Raw genomic sequence first — 16,495 nt, 5'->3', positions numbered from 1 at the left:
ACAATTTGGTGGGTCGGTCACTTTAAGAGCTGATATTATCTGGCAAAACTGTGTCCTGGTGGGGTCATGTAGAGTTCGTAGGCGTTGGCATAGTAACTGGGTCTGACTTCACATAGCAATGAGCTAATCAGCCAGGTGGCAGTTATTTTGAAATTGCCTCAGAAATCAGCCATTATACCTTATTGGAACAATTTCCCCATTGAAATGCATTGAGACGAAATTTTCAAACGCCAATTGCACCAAAACTACAAATCCGATCGACACGAAAAATACTTAGCACACCTCCCAGGAACGCTGGCTTCGAAATGACACCTCACTGGAGTCTGAGAGTGCAGCGGTTCGGGCCGCATTAATTGCGGACTGAATAATAAGAAGAAGAAGTTGACTACGGTGGAATAACAATATAGTGCTTTTTACAAAGCACTATAATTATAAAATGTGTCTTCTGCTTTTTTCTGGTGTTTTCCTGTAATGTAGGAAAGCCTAAGGCCAGAAATAAACCCCATAAATCTCTGTACATGGAGACTTTGGGACCAGATCATTTCTGTCCGCGTTTATTGTGGAAACAAAAAATCTTTTCTAAAAGCCTCAAACTTCTGTGTGTGAATCAGAGCTGAGATCTAACGTGATAGAAGATTACAGTGCGGGGAAGATGGGAAACCTTCATATAGAGGCCGGTGGTGATGGAGTCAGTGACCGACTCCGGCCAAATCTGTCTCTAGAGCCGTAGTAGAAGATGAAGATGTCGTCCTCATCATGAAGTACCGTACATACTCAAGTATAAGCCGACCCGCCTAATTTTGCCACAAAAAACTGGGAAAACTTAATGACTCGAGTATAAGTCTAGGGTGGGAAATGCCAAAAATAAAAATAGATACCAATAAAAGTAAAATTAATTGAGACATCAGTAGGTTAAGTGTTTTTGAATATCCATATTGAATCAGGAGCCCCATATAATGCTCCATAGAGTTCATGATTGGCCCCATAAGATGCTCCATATTAAAATATACCCCATATAATGCTGCACAAAGGTTAATAATGGCCCCATAAGATGCTCCATAGAAACATTTGCCCCATACAATGCTGCATAAAGGTTGATGGCCCCATGAGATGCTCCATACATTATGGCCCCATGAGATGCTCCATACATTATGGCCCCATGAGATGCTCCACACATTGTGGCCCCATGAGATGCTCCACACATTATGCCCCATAAGATGCTCCATACATTTACCCTATTTGCTGTTGCTGCGATTAAAATAAAAAAAATCACATACTTACCTCTCTTCACTCAGGTCCCCGGCACTTGCGATAGTCACCTTCCTCGTTCCACCGCTGCGCGCTGCTCTATCTTCCATCCTCTGCACTGACTGTTCAGGCAGAGGGCGGTGTGCACACTAATCGCGTCATCGCGCCCTCTGACCTGAACAGTTAGTGCAGAGGACGGAAGACAGAGCAGCGCGCGTGGAAGGTGACTATCGCGCAATGCTCCCCCTCCCCTGATATACTCACCTGCTCCTGGCGCGGTCCCTGGCAGCGTCTCACTGTCAGATGGTCTCTGGGAGTCGGCGGCATCTTCCTGTGTTCAGCGGTCACGTACCGCTCATTAGAGTAATGAATATGCGTGCATATTCATTACTTTAATGAGCGGTACCACGTGACCGCTGAACACAGGAAGAGCTGCCCGGAGACCATGGAACATGCAGGGACAGCGCCAGGAGCAGGTGAGGATATCACAGCCGCCGCTCCCCCTCACCCGCCGACCCCACACTGACACTGACTCGAGTATAAGCCGAGAGGGTCACTTTCAGCCCAAAAAAGTGGGCTGAAAATCTCGGCTTATACTGGAGTATATACGGTAGTTATTTCTCATGTCGCGTGTAATGAATATCTCCAACAGTATTGCTAATGCCGATTCCAGGGTCGGTAAATGAGACGAGAATTAGCGTTATGGAAGATGAGTCTATGAGAAACGTATTCAGCTGCCGACTCCGATGAAGAAACTGCTTGTTGTCTGTGGCCTAAATATATAGGATTTATTAGTAGATGTAAAGAAGGAAACTAAATACTGTAAAATAATAAATCTCCTCATATGTTTCCCTTATTACCTCCAGTAATTGTATTATTACAGGATTCTTATGATGTTACATCGGCTCATCTTCTCATTCAGGTCTCTACAATATCGGATCCTCTCAGTGAAGATCTACAACAGAACATTTTCCTGATTTACCCATCAAAGATGGATATGAACAGAGACAAGATGGCGGAGAGGATATTACACCTCACCCTAGAGATCCTCTTCCGGCTTACTGGAGAGGTGAGAGATTCTGATGACGTCACATTACATCATTCTTATCTATGGGAATAACAGATGGACAGAACTGGAGAGGTGAGGACTCTGGAAATGTCTGTAGTGAGATTTATTAATGTGTCTCTACATTACCAGGATTACACAGTGGTGAAGAAGACCTCTAGTGATCGCTGTCAGGACCCTGTGTCTGAGGGATGGGGAAGACCCCTGAGCCCAATCACGGGGCCTCCACCTCACCCCCTGATCCATGAGGACATCAATGACCAGAAGATCCTGGAACTCACCTACAAGATGATTGAGCTGCTGACTGGAGAGGTGACACTGCTGGGAATGCTGGGACATTATACAGTAACACTATGAAGGGATCGGGGGATGACGGTATCATTGTATGTGTCAGGTTCCTATAAGGTGTCAGGATGTCGCTGTCTATTTCTCCATGGAGGAGTGGGAGTATTTAGAAGGACACAGAGATCTGTACAAGAACGTCATAATGGAGGTTCCCCAGCACCTCACATCTCCAGGTACTAGACAGGACTAAATACACACGGCCTATAATTATCTGTATGTAAAGAATGAATTCACTCCCTGTATGTGTTTCCTCCAGATCTATCCAGTAAGAGGACAACACCAGAGAGATGTCCCCGTCCTCTTCTTCCACAGGACTGTAACCAAGAAGATCCCAATGCTCCTCAGGACCATCAGGTAGATGGAGAGAAGGTGTCAGGAGATCTCCCCTATGATGTGTAGACGCCGGTGAAGGTCTTGTGCTCAGTCTTGTTTTATCCACCAGTATTATATGTGTTATACTTGTGTAATGAGAGCGGTGGAGATGGCAGGATTTGAGCTGATCATAGATGTGACTTCTCCATCTGTCGGTGACTTTTATAATATTTGTTTCAGGGTGAAGATCTGACCCATAGTAATACTACAGAGACATATGTGAGGGGGGATGAGCGGTGTAAAGAGGAGATTCCCACATATGGCTACCCAGGTGAGTAGTGACCACTAAATGCAGGGAAGTCACAGATTCTTCTCAGTCACCGCCTGTGGCTGCTTTATCGGTGGTGTAGTCCGGCCGTATTACCATGATCACCATTTTACCTCTAGACAACAACATTCTCTTCCACGCAAAACTGTTCAAATGACTTTTCTATTGAACTTACAACCTGGTAAGATCCACCTATCCACTGGGTTTAGGAGATGCTGTTACCTGGCCAGATCTGTGAACTACAAAGCCAAATTATTATTATTATTATTATTATTATTTATATTGCACCGTTAATTCCATGGTGCTGTACATGAGACGGGGTTACATTATGGTGTAATTACAGGATTATGGTGAAGGAGACAGTAGGTCGATGGTTGCAGTAGCTCCAATGGTGTTGAGGTGGCCGTGTGGTCATTGCAGGTTGTAAGCTTTCCTGAAGAGACGAGTTTTCATGTTCCTTTTGACAGATCCAAATGTAGTGGAAAACCAGACGTGTTGGGGCACAGAATTCCAGATGAGGAATATTCGGGAGAAGTCTTGGAGGCGATTGGGTGAGGAGCGAATAAGCATGGATAAGAGAAGGAGGTCTTAGGAGGATTGGAGATTATGTGAGGGAAGATATTGAGAGATTATTTTGGAGGAGAAAGGTTATGGATGGCTTTGTAGGTTAGTGTTAATAGTTGAAACTGGATACGCTGGAAATTTGGGAGCCAGTGAAGGGATTTGCAAAGAGGGGAAGCAGGAGTGTAGGGAGGAGAGAGATTAATTAGTTAATTAGTCGGCAGCAGAGTTAAGGACTGACTGGAGAGGTGCGAGCAGGTACGGACTGGGGTTGAAATTCAGCCCTGGAATTTGAAATCACACAGGCCCATGTTGGCCCCGACCCAAGTACCAGATGGGGATATATTACTAATATTTCCCTGGATGGAGGAAAGTAAGATTTTCTAAAGACCAATATTTGTAATGATACCCGTGACCTGCTGGAGTAAGTGATGGAGTAAGCGACTTTGTGCTTCATCACAATTCTTAACAGTATGGGTGTCTTGAAAACACTGATTCTTTTAACAACATTGCAGACAAGGCAGCCCATGGCCAGACAGGCCCTTCTGGCATTTGCCAGAATTGCTAAATGGCCAGTCCGGCCCTGGGTGCGAGAGTGTTAGAAGGTAGGCCACAGAGGAGGGTGTTACAATAGTCGAGGCGGGAGATGATTAGGGAATGCACAAGCATTTTGGTAGAGTGAGGGTTGAGGAAAGGACGGAATTTGGAAATATTTTTGAGCTGGAGGCGACAGTAGGTGGCGAGAGATTGGACGTTCGGTTTGAACGACAGGGCAGTGACGGGAAAGAGTGATTTCATTTATTTCGATAGACAGATCAGGTAGGGAAGATATGAAAGATGGAGGAAAGATAATTAGTTCAGATATAGTTTAGCCAAATGACAGCGTACGTACAATGTTCTGACAAGATAGACAATCATTTGAAGAAAACTATTATGATGGGCTGTAAGAGAAAGCGGAGGGTAATGATGCTGTTGGCTTCCTAGAACCCGGAGATCTTATCGGATGAATCTCCCTTCTCTCCCTTCTGTGCTGCTGAATGTGATCATATGGTCCCTACAAGACCAGGTCCCGTCTTTCTGGACAAACTTCACTTTTATGATCGACAACATTAAATGTGCAGTGAGGCCAAGTGTGAATTTCTGCACAGTAACAGAGTTTCCCTTTATCCTGACTTTTCAATTTGTATTAAAACCGACTAACTTCAAGGAGGATTGTGATAATCTACATAAACCCATCACACCGGTGCCATGATATATCTCTGAGCTGTGTGTGGCTGATGGCTGTAATACACACTGCTCAAAAAAATATAGGAAACACTATAATACCACATCCTAAATATCACTGAATGAAATGTTTCAGTTGGAAATCTTTATTCATTACATAGTGGAATGTGTGGAGAACAATAAATCATAACAATGATCAATGTAAATCAAAATGAATATCCCACGGAGGTCTAGATTTGAAATGATACTCAAAATCAAAGTGAAAAATGTAGTTACACGCTGATCCAACTTCACTTGAAATGACTCAAGACAAGGAAATGATGCTCAGTTTTGTGTGTGGCTGCCACGTGCCTTTATGACCTCCCTACAACGCCTGGACATGCTCCTGATGAGGCGGTGGCTGGTCTCCAGAGGGATCTCCTCCCAGACCTGGACTAAAGCATCCGCCAACTCCTGGACAGTCTGTGGTGCAATGTGACGTTGGTAGATGGTGCGAGACATGATGTCCCAGATGTGTTCAGTCGGATTCAGGTTTGGGGAACAGGCGGCCAGTCCATAGCTTCAATGCCTTCATCTTGCAGGAACTGCTGACACACTCCAGCCACATGAGTCCTGACATTGTCCTGCATTAGGAGGAACCCAGGGCCAACCGCACCAGCATATGGTCTCACAAGGGGTCTAAGGATCTCATCTCGGTACCTAATGGCAGTCAGGCTACCTCTGTCGAGCACATGGAGGGCTGTGCGGCCCTCCAAAGAGATGCTACCCCACACCATTACTGACCCACTGCCAAGCCGGTCATGCTGAAGGATGTTGCAGGCAGCAGATCGCTCTCCATGGTGTCTCCAGTCTCTGTCACATGTGCTCAATGTGAACCTGCTTTCATCTGTGAAGAGCACAGGGTGCCAGTGGCGAATTTGCCAATCCTGGTGTTCTGTGGCAAATGCCAAGCGTCCTGCACGCTGTTGGGCAGCGAGCAGATCCCCCATCTGTGGACATCGAGCACTCAGACCATCTTCATGGAGTCGGTTTCTAACCTTTTGTGCAGACATATGCACATTTGTGGCCTGCTGGAGGACATTTTGCTGGGCTCTGGCAGCTCTCCTCCTGTTCCTCCTTGCACAAAGGCTACGGTAGCGATCCTGCTGCTGGGTTGTTGCCCTCCTGCGGCCCCCTCCATGTCTCCTGGTGTACTATCCTGTCTCCTGGAAGCACCTCCATACTCTGGACACTATGATGACAGACACAGCAAACCTTCTTGCCACAGCTCGCATTGATGTGCCATCCTGGATGAGCTGCACTACCTGAGCCACTTGTGTGGGTTGTTGAATCCATCTCTTTCTACCGCGAGTGTGAAAGCACAACCAACATTCAAAAGTGACCAAAATATCAGCCAGAAAGCATTGGTGCTGAGATGTGGTCTGTGGTCCCCACCTGCAGAACCACTCCTTTATTGAGGGTGTCTTGATAATTTCCATCTGTTGTCTATTCCATTTGCACAACAGCATATGAAATTGATTGTCAATCAGTGTTTCTTCCTAAGTGGACAGTTTGATTTCACAGAAGTTTGATTTACTTGAAGTTATATTCTGTTGTTTAAGTGTTCCCTTTATTTTTTTGAGCAGGAGATGTGTTGGCATGACTCGAGCCCTGGTTTCATGGATTCACACTACGTCATAAATTACATTGTTTTTGATCCTAAGAAATTTATGTGGGTTTATTTGCTCCATAAACCACCAAGGCAGCAACAAAAAGGTAAACAGTCCGTACATCAGGCTGACAAAGCATTAATGTCCATAGAAGAGCTCTGCTCTCTCAGGCCTGAAGGCACACAGGCTGTGCAATGTCCAGCCCTAAGGCTCTATCTGAAGCCACAGACATAGAAAGGCTTCTCCCTTTCAATACACAGACCACTCTGTAGTGTCCAGCCTGGAAGTCTATCCACATTGGCAGATTCCCAAACACTCACTAACATGTGCCAAACACACCTCCATTAGGTAGCCTGAAACCACACCCACAGGTGAGGTAACATCACATGCACTGTCACGTGATTATGACATCACTGCAGGTCCTCAAACTCCTGCAGGGAAAAGGGTACAGTGAGCACACCCACTCAGAGTGAGGAATGTGGGTAGCCAGTCCCCCGCATTCCTCATAGCTACCCGCAACCCGGACCCAGGTGCACTGAACGACATCTTTAGTGCTCACGTGCACTAAAGACAAAATACTCCGGGTTGCATCGCAGGGTGCATCCATCCATGTGACACATACCTCCCATTAACCACGCGACCACCAGTCACACCACAGCTCCAATGGTCCACCATAAATGAATGCAACTCTGGTTTACTGTTGTATAATCTGTATTTGTAGTTTTCAGTTAGTGAGATTCTCGTGCTCTGGAGCGGGGTAGTTTTCTCATTAACTGAAAACTACAAATACAGATTAAACAACAACCACAAGACGGATTTCATCACCAGGTATCGGTGTAATCAGTATAACGGCACCGACCTGACACTGTCTGTAGGTTACTGAGCACAATCCTGCTGACAGGTTCCCTTTAAGACATCTCCGCTCTGCACTATTATACACAGTTCTCTTTAAATGTGTAATATTTCTTCTTGAAACTCATCTGACAGAAAATATTGGAGCTTCCGATAGTTTAGATTGTGAAGTCACCGAGCCCCGTGCTCTAATTACCCCAGAGAGGTTTCACCACTAGCTGCTCATTTATTACTGATGGAGACTGTTCAGTTTGAGCATTTCAGTAGATCTTATTGTCTATAGTCAGTTTTTGATTACAGTAGTGTCCAGAATCCTCTGATTTATCCTCTTCCCGCAGCCAGTTTTGTGTTCTTAATCCGGCCCCATTTTTACAATCTGACGTGTGTCACTTTATGTGGTGAAAACTTTGGAATTATTCACAAAGTATAATAGAAAACAAATGGATCTGACAAATTATTTTCCAGCTTCTCACAATACCCTACATACGATTGTACACTACTCTCTGGGCACATGGCCGTGTTCAGGAGGGAAGGAGCGCCATTTAGCTGTTTGACTGCAGATCTAGCTGGAATAGTTTGCAGACACAGTGTATTGGGACCATTGTTCGTGGTGAACTGGCAGCTCAAAAGATCTCCACCATGAACATGCTTGGCACTATCTTCTCTGCTTTCCATATCCCAAAGATCGCCTTGCTCATCGCCCATTATCACCATTACATGGATCTGGACTTACACTGGGACCCCTGGGCTTGGACAATGGTGTTACCTGCTATTCTGTGGTATTAGATGGCAAGAAGAATAGTCAGGTAGCTGGGTCAGAACCAGAAGGACAGAATACAGAATCAGAAGACACAAGAGTAGTCAGTAAACGGGCCATGATCACAACAGGGATCAAATACGCAAGCCACAAGCTGAGCACAGAGGACTGAACCAGAGGAGAACAACGCTGTTTCTGGCAGATTCCGGCCATGTTCTTTGAGCTTTAGTAGGGTGTGGTACTTTCCAATTGGCTGAAGTAGGGAGCAGATTACTCCAGCTGGACAGCAGGAACAGATCCCAGATGAGATTGGACACACCAATCTAACCCAAGAAGAGGTGCGAAACCGGCTAAATAAGATCAAAATAGATAAATCTCCGGGTCCGGATGGCATACACCCACGAGTACTAAGAGAACTAAGTAATGTAATAGATAAACCATTATTTCTTATTTTTAGGGACTCTATAGCGACGGGGTCTGTTCCTCAGGACTGGCGCATAGCAAATGTGGTGCCAATATTCAAAAAGGGCTCTAAAAGTGAACCTGGAAATTATAGACCAGTAAGTCTAACCTCTATTGTTGGTAAAATATTTGAAGGGTTTCTGAGGGATGTTATTCTGGATTATCTCAATGAGAATAACTGTTTAACTCCATATCAGCATGGGTTTATGAGAAATCGCTCCTGTCAAACCAATCTAATCAGTTTTTATGAAGAGGTAAGCTATAGGCTGGACAACAGTGAGTCATTGGACGTGGTATATCTCGATTTTTCCAAAGCGTTTGATACCGTGCCGCACAAGAGGTTGGTACACAAAATGAGAATGCTTGGTCTGGGGGAAAATGTGTGTAAATGGGTTAGTAACTGGCTTAGTGATAGAAAGCAGAGGGTGGTTATAAATGGTATAGTCTCTAACTGGGTCGCTGTGACCAGTGGGGTACCGCAGGGGTCGGTATTGGGACCTGTTCTATTCAACATATTCATTAATGATCTGGTAGAAGGTTTACACAGTAAAATATCGATATTTGCAGATGATACAAAACTATGTAAAGCAGTTAATACAAGAGAAGATAGTATTCTGCTACAAATGGATCTGGATAGGTTGGAAACTTGGGCTGAAAGGTGGCAGATGAGGTTTAACAATGATAAATGTAAGGTTATACACATGGGAAGAAGGAATCAATATCACCATTACACACTGAACGGGAAACCACTGGGTAAATCTGACAGGGAGAAGGACTTGGGGATCCTAGTTAATGATAAACTTACCTGGAGCAGCCAGTGCCAGGCAGCAGCTGCCAAGGCAAACAGGATCATGGGGTGCATTAAAAGAGGTCTGGATACACGTGATGAGAGCATTATACTGCCTCTGTACAAATCCCTAGTTAGACCGCACATGGAGTACTGTGTCCAGTTTTGGGCACCGGTGTTCAGGAAGGATATAATGGAACTAGAGAGAGTACAAAGGAGGGCAACAAAATTAATAAAGGGGATGGGAGAACTACAATACCTAGATAGATTAGCGAAATTAGGATTATTTAGTCTAGAAAAAAGACGACTGAGGGGCGATCTAATAACCATGTATAAGTATATAAGGGGACAATACAAATATCTCGCTGAGGATTTGTTTATACCAAGGAAGGTGACGGGCACAAGGGGGCATTCTTTGCGTCTGGAGGAGAGAAGGTTTTTCCACCAATATAGAAGAGGATTCTTTACTGTTAGGGCAGTGAGAATCTGGAATTGCTTGCCTGAGGAGGTGGTTATGGCGAACTCAGTCGAGGGGTTCAAGAGAGGCCTGGATGTCTTCCTGGAGCAGAACAATATTGTATCATACAATTATTAGGTTCTGTAGAAGGACGTAGATCTGGGGATTTATTATGATGGAATATAGGCTGAACTGGATGGACAAATGTCTTTTTTCGGCCTTACTAATTATGTTACTATGTTACCATATGCTGAAGCCCTAATATAACTAAATGACAGAAAACCAGAATAGTCAAAATCCTCATAAAGTGATTCCATTTTATAAATTAATTCACTGAGGGTTATAATCTATACATAAGTGGTCAAAATTGTTGGTACCCCTCGTTTAATGACAGAAATACCCACAATGGTCACAGAAATAACTTGAATCTGACAAAGTAATAAGAAATAAAAGATCTCTGAAAATGAACAAATGAAAGTCAGACATTGCTTTTCAATCATGCTTCCACAGAATAAAAAATAAATAAAACTCATTGTCACGCGTGTTTCGCGTGGGCTTCTTCGGGAGGCTGCCTCCTGAACGTGCGTCAGGGCTGCCTTGGACACACGCTGACAGGCGACTTTCTTTGAGTGTCGTTTTTATCCCTAGGGTAGTGATGTTTGGCTAATGGGTTTATTTAGAGTGATGTATACTCTCCCACATTAAGCCCTCTACTTTTTCGGATAATTGGTATAATGTTTGCACCTTATTTGCACTATGCACTTTTTTGCTGTTGCATTGATGTTTATTGAGGTGGAGATTTAGGACCTCTGTTTGCCCAGCCTGCTTTTTCTCAGTGCCACTGTTTTTGTGTCCTTCACACAGAAGCTCTCTACGTGTCTTGTCATTGATAAGCTGCTTTTATCATGATTATTTTGTGATTTTCTTGTAATATGTTTTCAATAAATTTTCTTATTTTTATGAATTAATTCTTTTTGGACATTTACTCCGTGTGTTTGTGCAGGAATTATCTAGTTGGGAATGTCCTTGATCATATTGATCTAGTCCCTTGAAAAGGTATGTAATCGGACCTGTTACATTAGTATGTATCAGTGGTTTTTGTTCTCCGATACTCATTGTGCTGTTTGGTGACATGGACCAGGGGAAGCGAAGGAAAGAGTTGTCTCAGGAGATTAGAAAGAAAATTATAGACAAACATGTTAAAGGTAAAAGTTATACGACCATCTCCAAGCAGCTTGATGTTCCTGTGACTACAGTTGCACATATTATTCAGAAATGTAAGATCCATGGGACTGTAGACCACCTCCCTGGACGTGGCCGCAGGAGGAAAATTGATGGCAAATCAAAGAGACGGATAATACATATGGTAATAAAAGAGCCCACAAAAACTTCTAAACAGATTAAAGGTGAACTTCAAGCTCAAGGAACATCAGTGTCAGATCGCACCATCCGTCGTTGTATGACCCAAAGTGGACTTCATGGGAGATGACCAAGGAGGACACCATTGTTGAAACAAAATCTTTAAAAAGCCAGACTGGAATTTGCCAAGCTACATGTTGACAAGCCCCAAAGCTTCTGGGAGAATGTCCTATGGACAGATGATACAAAATTTGAACTTTTTGGCAAGGCACATCAGCTCTATGTTCACAGATGGAAAAATGAAGCATATCAAGAAAAGAACACTGTCCCTACTGTGAAACATGGAGGAGGCTCTGTTATGTTCTGGGGCTGCTTTGCTGCATCTGGCACAGGGTGTCTAGAATCTGTACAGGGTACAATGATATCTCAAAATTATTAAGGAATTCTAAAGAGAAATGTGTTGACCAGTGTCAGAAAGCTTGGTCTCAGTCGCAGGTCATGGGTCTTGCAACAGGATAATGACCCAAAACACGCAGCTAAAAGCACCCAAGAATGGCTGAGAGGAAAACATTGGACTATTCTGAAGTGGCCTTCCATGAGCCCTGACCTAAATCCTATTGAGCATCTTTGGAAAGAGCTAAAACCTGCCGTCTGGAAAAGGCAACCTTCAGACACTAGACAACTGGAGCAGTTTGCTCCAGAGGAGTGGCCAAAATACCTGTCGAGAGGTGTAGAAGTCTCATTGACAGTTACATGAATTGTTTGTTTGCAGTGATTGCCTCAAAAGGATGTTCAGTAAAATATTAAGTTAAGGACTCCATCATTTCTGTCCCGGCATATTTCATGAGTTTTATTTATTTTAAATTCTGTGGAAGCATGGTGGAAAAGCAATGTCTGACTTTCATTTGTTCATTTTCATAGATTATTTATTTCTTATTACTTTTGTCAGATTCAAGTTATTTATGTGACCATTGTGGGTTTTTCTGTCATTAAACGAGGGGTACCAATAATTTTGACCACGTCTGTAGGAGGAATGAATATTTTGACTCCACAGCCACTTTCCGGAAATTAACACGCAGTGGATGTTGGAGAGTGAAAATGACACATTTGCCATTTTATTACCCAGCACATAGTGCCCAGATTGTGCTCCAGGAGACACACACCGCAAATTAAGTGGATTCTTCTCACTATAATATTGGTAAATACAGGGATCCTAAATGTTGTATGAGCACTAGTGTTGAGCGATACCGTCCGATATTTGAAAGTATCGGTATCGGATGGTATCGGCCGATATCCGAAAAATATCGGATATCGCCGATACCGATATCCGATCCCAATACAAGTCAATGGGACACAAATATCGGAAGGTATCCTGTAATGGATCCCAGGGTCTGAAGGAGCGGAAACTCTCCTTCAGGCCCTGGGATCCATATTCATTTGTAAAATAAAGAATAAAAATAAAAAATATTGATATACTTACCCTCGGAAGGGCCCTGGTTGTCACCGCTGCAACCGCCATGCTTTCGTTGCTAAGAATGCGCGCGTTAAGGGTCTTCGATGACGTCGCGGCTTGTGATTGGTCGCTGAGCGATCATGTGACCGCTCACGCGGCCAATCACAAGCCGCGACGTCATCGGAGGTCCTCAACGCGCTCATTCTTTGCAACGCGTTAATGACCTTCGATGATGCAACGAAAGCATGGCGGTTGCAGCGGTGACAACCAGGGCGCGTCCGAGGGTGAGTATATCAATATCAATATCAATCTTGCCTTGCGCAGGCGTGTACTATGGAGGACAGAGAATGAACTTCAATCCAATATTGCAGCCAGCATGCAGCCAGCGGGTAAGGAAAGGGTGAATCAAACACCCAAAAACACCGCCTTCATGGCAGAAGATTGTTCCCTCCAAATTCAGGTGACAGTGTCCCTTTAAGCTGTAGTAGATCTAAATCATTGAAATTCTGCAAAATAAAGCACTGCCATCTAAACGAGCAGCAATTGTTCACCTTACTTTCAAGAGTTTTCTTCCAATATTTGCATGTAAAATGAGGTGCCCAGGACTTGTCTTGATCCCCGACAGGCATGCCGAAATATGCCTTGTAGGCCTCGCACATCTTACGACATGCTTTCATGGAATACTTTCTCGCTCTTGTCTTTATAAATTGTCCACACACGTAGAAAAATGCATCTGCTGGGCGCAAATAACCTCTTGATGTCATCTAAAACAAATAATTGCTCTTTAACTACGATCCGTTATTCTCTTACTCCACAATAACAAACTGAAATGTTGGTTCGAGTCACCTGTGCTTTCATACTTGTATGACTACTATTGAACAGTCAAAAAATGTTCTAGAAACTTCAAGATAATTCTGGAAAAGTGTAGAAGCTTCTACACAATCCTAGCAGTTTAAGAATATTCTAGAAGACTACTCAGTATTGAATATGAATCGAGATTTTTACAGAAAACAGACAAATTTCAAAAGTTCATTTTCCTGATCACAGAAGCAAAGTTTTGGTGGAACAACATCTATTTTGTATTTGTTTTAGGCATAACGAGTTAGAAAAACACACTTTCTACCCAGGAAAAAAAATTGTTGCATAGTGTAATTAAAGTTTTTTTACATAGCTTGCCATTTTTATGGACAGTTTAAGTAGAAATGTTGAAAAATATAAAACTCAAGGATATTTTATTAAAAAATATTTTTTTTTATCTTAGCAGATGACTGTACCAGGAAATCAGAGGGACAGCTGACATCTTCAATGTTTAAATCTGATGATCTTGAGATCCTACAAGATACAACTGAAGTGAATACCATTACTCCAGATATATCATCATCCATTCACTGCAAAGATCTGTCATCTGATCCTATGAAACAGGTCCCATCTTCTGATACGCTACCGGCTACTAAGGAAAATCAAAGTCACAAAAGAGGCATTAAAAAACAAACTGCTCCTAAAGCAAATAAGTCATTTTCATGTTCAGAATGTGGGAAATGTTTTAACCACAAATCACATTTTGTTACCCACCAAAGAATTCACACAGGAGAGAAGCCTTTTTCCTGTACAGAATGTGGGAAACGTTTTACCCTCAAAGAGAATCTTGTTAGACACCATAGAATTCACACAGGGGAGAAGCCTTTTTCATGTTCAGAATGTGGGAAATGTTTTACCTACCAAGGGAGTCTTGTTAGTCACCAGAGAACTCGCACAAGGAAGAAGAAGTTTTCCTTTTCAGAATCTGAGAAATGTTTTACCCACAAAGTGAATCTTGTTACACACCAAAGAAATTACACAGGGGAGAAGCCTTTTTCCTGTTCAGAATGTGAGAAATGTTTTAGTCAGAGAGGGAATCTTGATAAACACCAAAGAACCCACAGAGGAAAGAAGCCTGATTCCTGTTCAGAATGTGGGAAATGTTTTGCACGTAAATCACATTTGGTTAGACACCAAAGAACTCACACGGGGGAGAAGCCTTTTTCATGTTCAGAATGTTGGAAATGTTTTAGCCAGAAAGGGAATCTTGATAAACACCAAAGAACCCACAGAGGAAAGAAGCCTGATTCCTGTTCAGAATGTGGGAAATGTTTTGCACGTAAATCACATTTGGTTAGACACCAAAGAACTCACACGGGGGAGAAGCCTTTTTCATGTTCAGAATGTTGGAAATGTTTTAGCCAGAAAGGGAATCTTGATAAACACCAAAGAACCCACAGAGGAAAGAAGCCTGATTCCTGTTCAGAATGTGGGAAATGTTTTGCACGTAAATCACATTTGGTTAGACACCAAAGAACTCACACGGGGGAGAAGCCTTTTTCATGTTCAGAATGTGGGAAATGTTTTAGCCAGAAAGGGAATCTTGTTAGTCACCAGAGAACTCACACAGGGGAGAAGTCTTTTTCATGTTCAGAATGTGGGAAATGTTTTAACCAGAAATCAGATTTAGTTAATCACCGTAGAACTCACACAGGGGAGAAGCCTTTTTCCTGTTCAGAATGTGGGAAATGTTTTAAATGGAAAGCGTTTCTTGTTAGACATCAGAGCAGTCACACAGGGGAGAAGCCTTTTTCATTTTCTTAATGTGGGAAATATTTTACTTGGAAATCAACTGTTAATAAACATCAGAGACGTCACATAGGGGAGAAGCCTTTTTTATGGTCATAATGTTGGAATAGTTTTAATTCTAAACAGCAAGAGCACAAGAAGAGGATTCAGAGATCCTCCAAAAAATAGAAAAAACAGCAAAACGAGGCAGAGCTTCTTACCTGCCTAGGCCTCTAAACAAATGCACTATCAGGACGCAAGCTCGCAACTCGTTTTGCTGCACCTGTGTAGTCTCCATCTTAACCACATGGGTCCACTGCATCCTGATAGTGCATTTGTTTAGAGGCCTAGGCAGGTAAGAAGCTCTGCCTCGTTTTGCTGTTTTTTCTATTTTTTGGAGGATCTCTGAATCCTCTTCTTGTGCTCTTGCTGTTTAGAATTAGGACTCGTAAGCGTGGGGTCCATTGACGCGGGTTACGAGCTTGCGTATTTTGGCCAAAGTATAAACTAATACCTCACAAAAAAATTTTTTATATTTTTTTGTGTTTTTTGCACTTTTTTTCGGGGTGCAGTTGGGCCCATTTTTGTCTTGTAAACTGTGGTGTCTGTTCACATGGGGTGCATTTGGATAGCGCTGGGCAGGCCTGCCTGATCTAATAGAAGGGTGTCACTACTAGGCTTGCCTGGATGCTGTGCATCTCCATTGTGTGAACAGCGCCACATACAAGTCTTTTATGTGTAGCAATGTGCCAAGCAGCCACCCCCTCCATTAGTTTGGTAGGTTGTGAGTGGCTGCCTCATCGGTTATGCTGCACCTGTGTAGTCTCCATCTTAACCACATGGGTCCACTGCATCCTGATAGTGCATTTGTTTAGAGGCCTAGGCAGGTAAGAAGCTCTGCCTCGTTTTGCTGTTTTTTGGAATAGTTTTACCAAAATTGAATCTTCTTAAATGGGTTGTCTCTTGTCATTCCTCATGTTTGCTGAAAAAAAGGATAAAACTGAACTTTATTAATTCCAAATGTAAAACTATACCCATAATTCACCCTC

At 43.1% G+C, this 16,495-nt stretch overlaps 1 protein-coding gene across 1 annotated transcript in view; it reads left to right on the top strand.

Annotated features, from left to right (window-relative positions):
• Positions 1–15,594, top strand: part of LOC138663025 (oocyte zinc finger protein XlCOF22-like) — a 38,789-nt gene extending 23,195 nt beyond the window's left edge. The window contains exons 2-7 of the mRNA XM_069749079.1: positions 2,171–2,317; positions 2,447–2,626; positions 2,709–2,832; positions 2,916–3,013; positions 3,212–3,302; positions 14,122–15,594. Of these exons, the coding sequence (XP_069605180.1) occupies positions 2,171–2,317; positions 2,447–2,626; positions 2,709–2,832; positions 2,916–3,013; positions 3,212–3,302; positions 14,122–15,482 (2,001 nt within the window). The 3' untranslated portion in view covers positions 15,483–15,594. The remainder of the gene's footprint in view (positions 1–2,170; positions 2,318–2,446; positions 2,627–2,708; positions 2,833–2,915; positions 3,014–3,211; positions 3,303–14,121) is intronic.
• The last annotated feature ends 901 nt before the right edge of the window (positions 15,595–16,495 follow it).

This window comes from Ranitomeya imitator, chromosome 2 (genome assembly GCF_032444005.1).
Source record: "Ranitomeya imitator isolate aRanImi1 chromosome 2, aRanImi1.pri, whole genome shotgun sequence".
NCBI lineage: Eukaryota > Metazoa > Chordata > Amphibia > Anura > Dendrobatidae > Ranitomeya > Ranitomeya imitator.
Note: the sequence above shows the minus strand (reverse complement) of the source record. Positions and strands in the feature narration are given on the sequence as shown.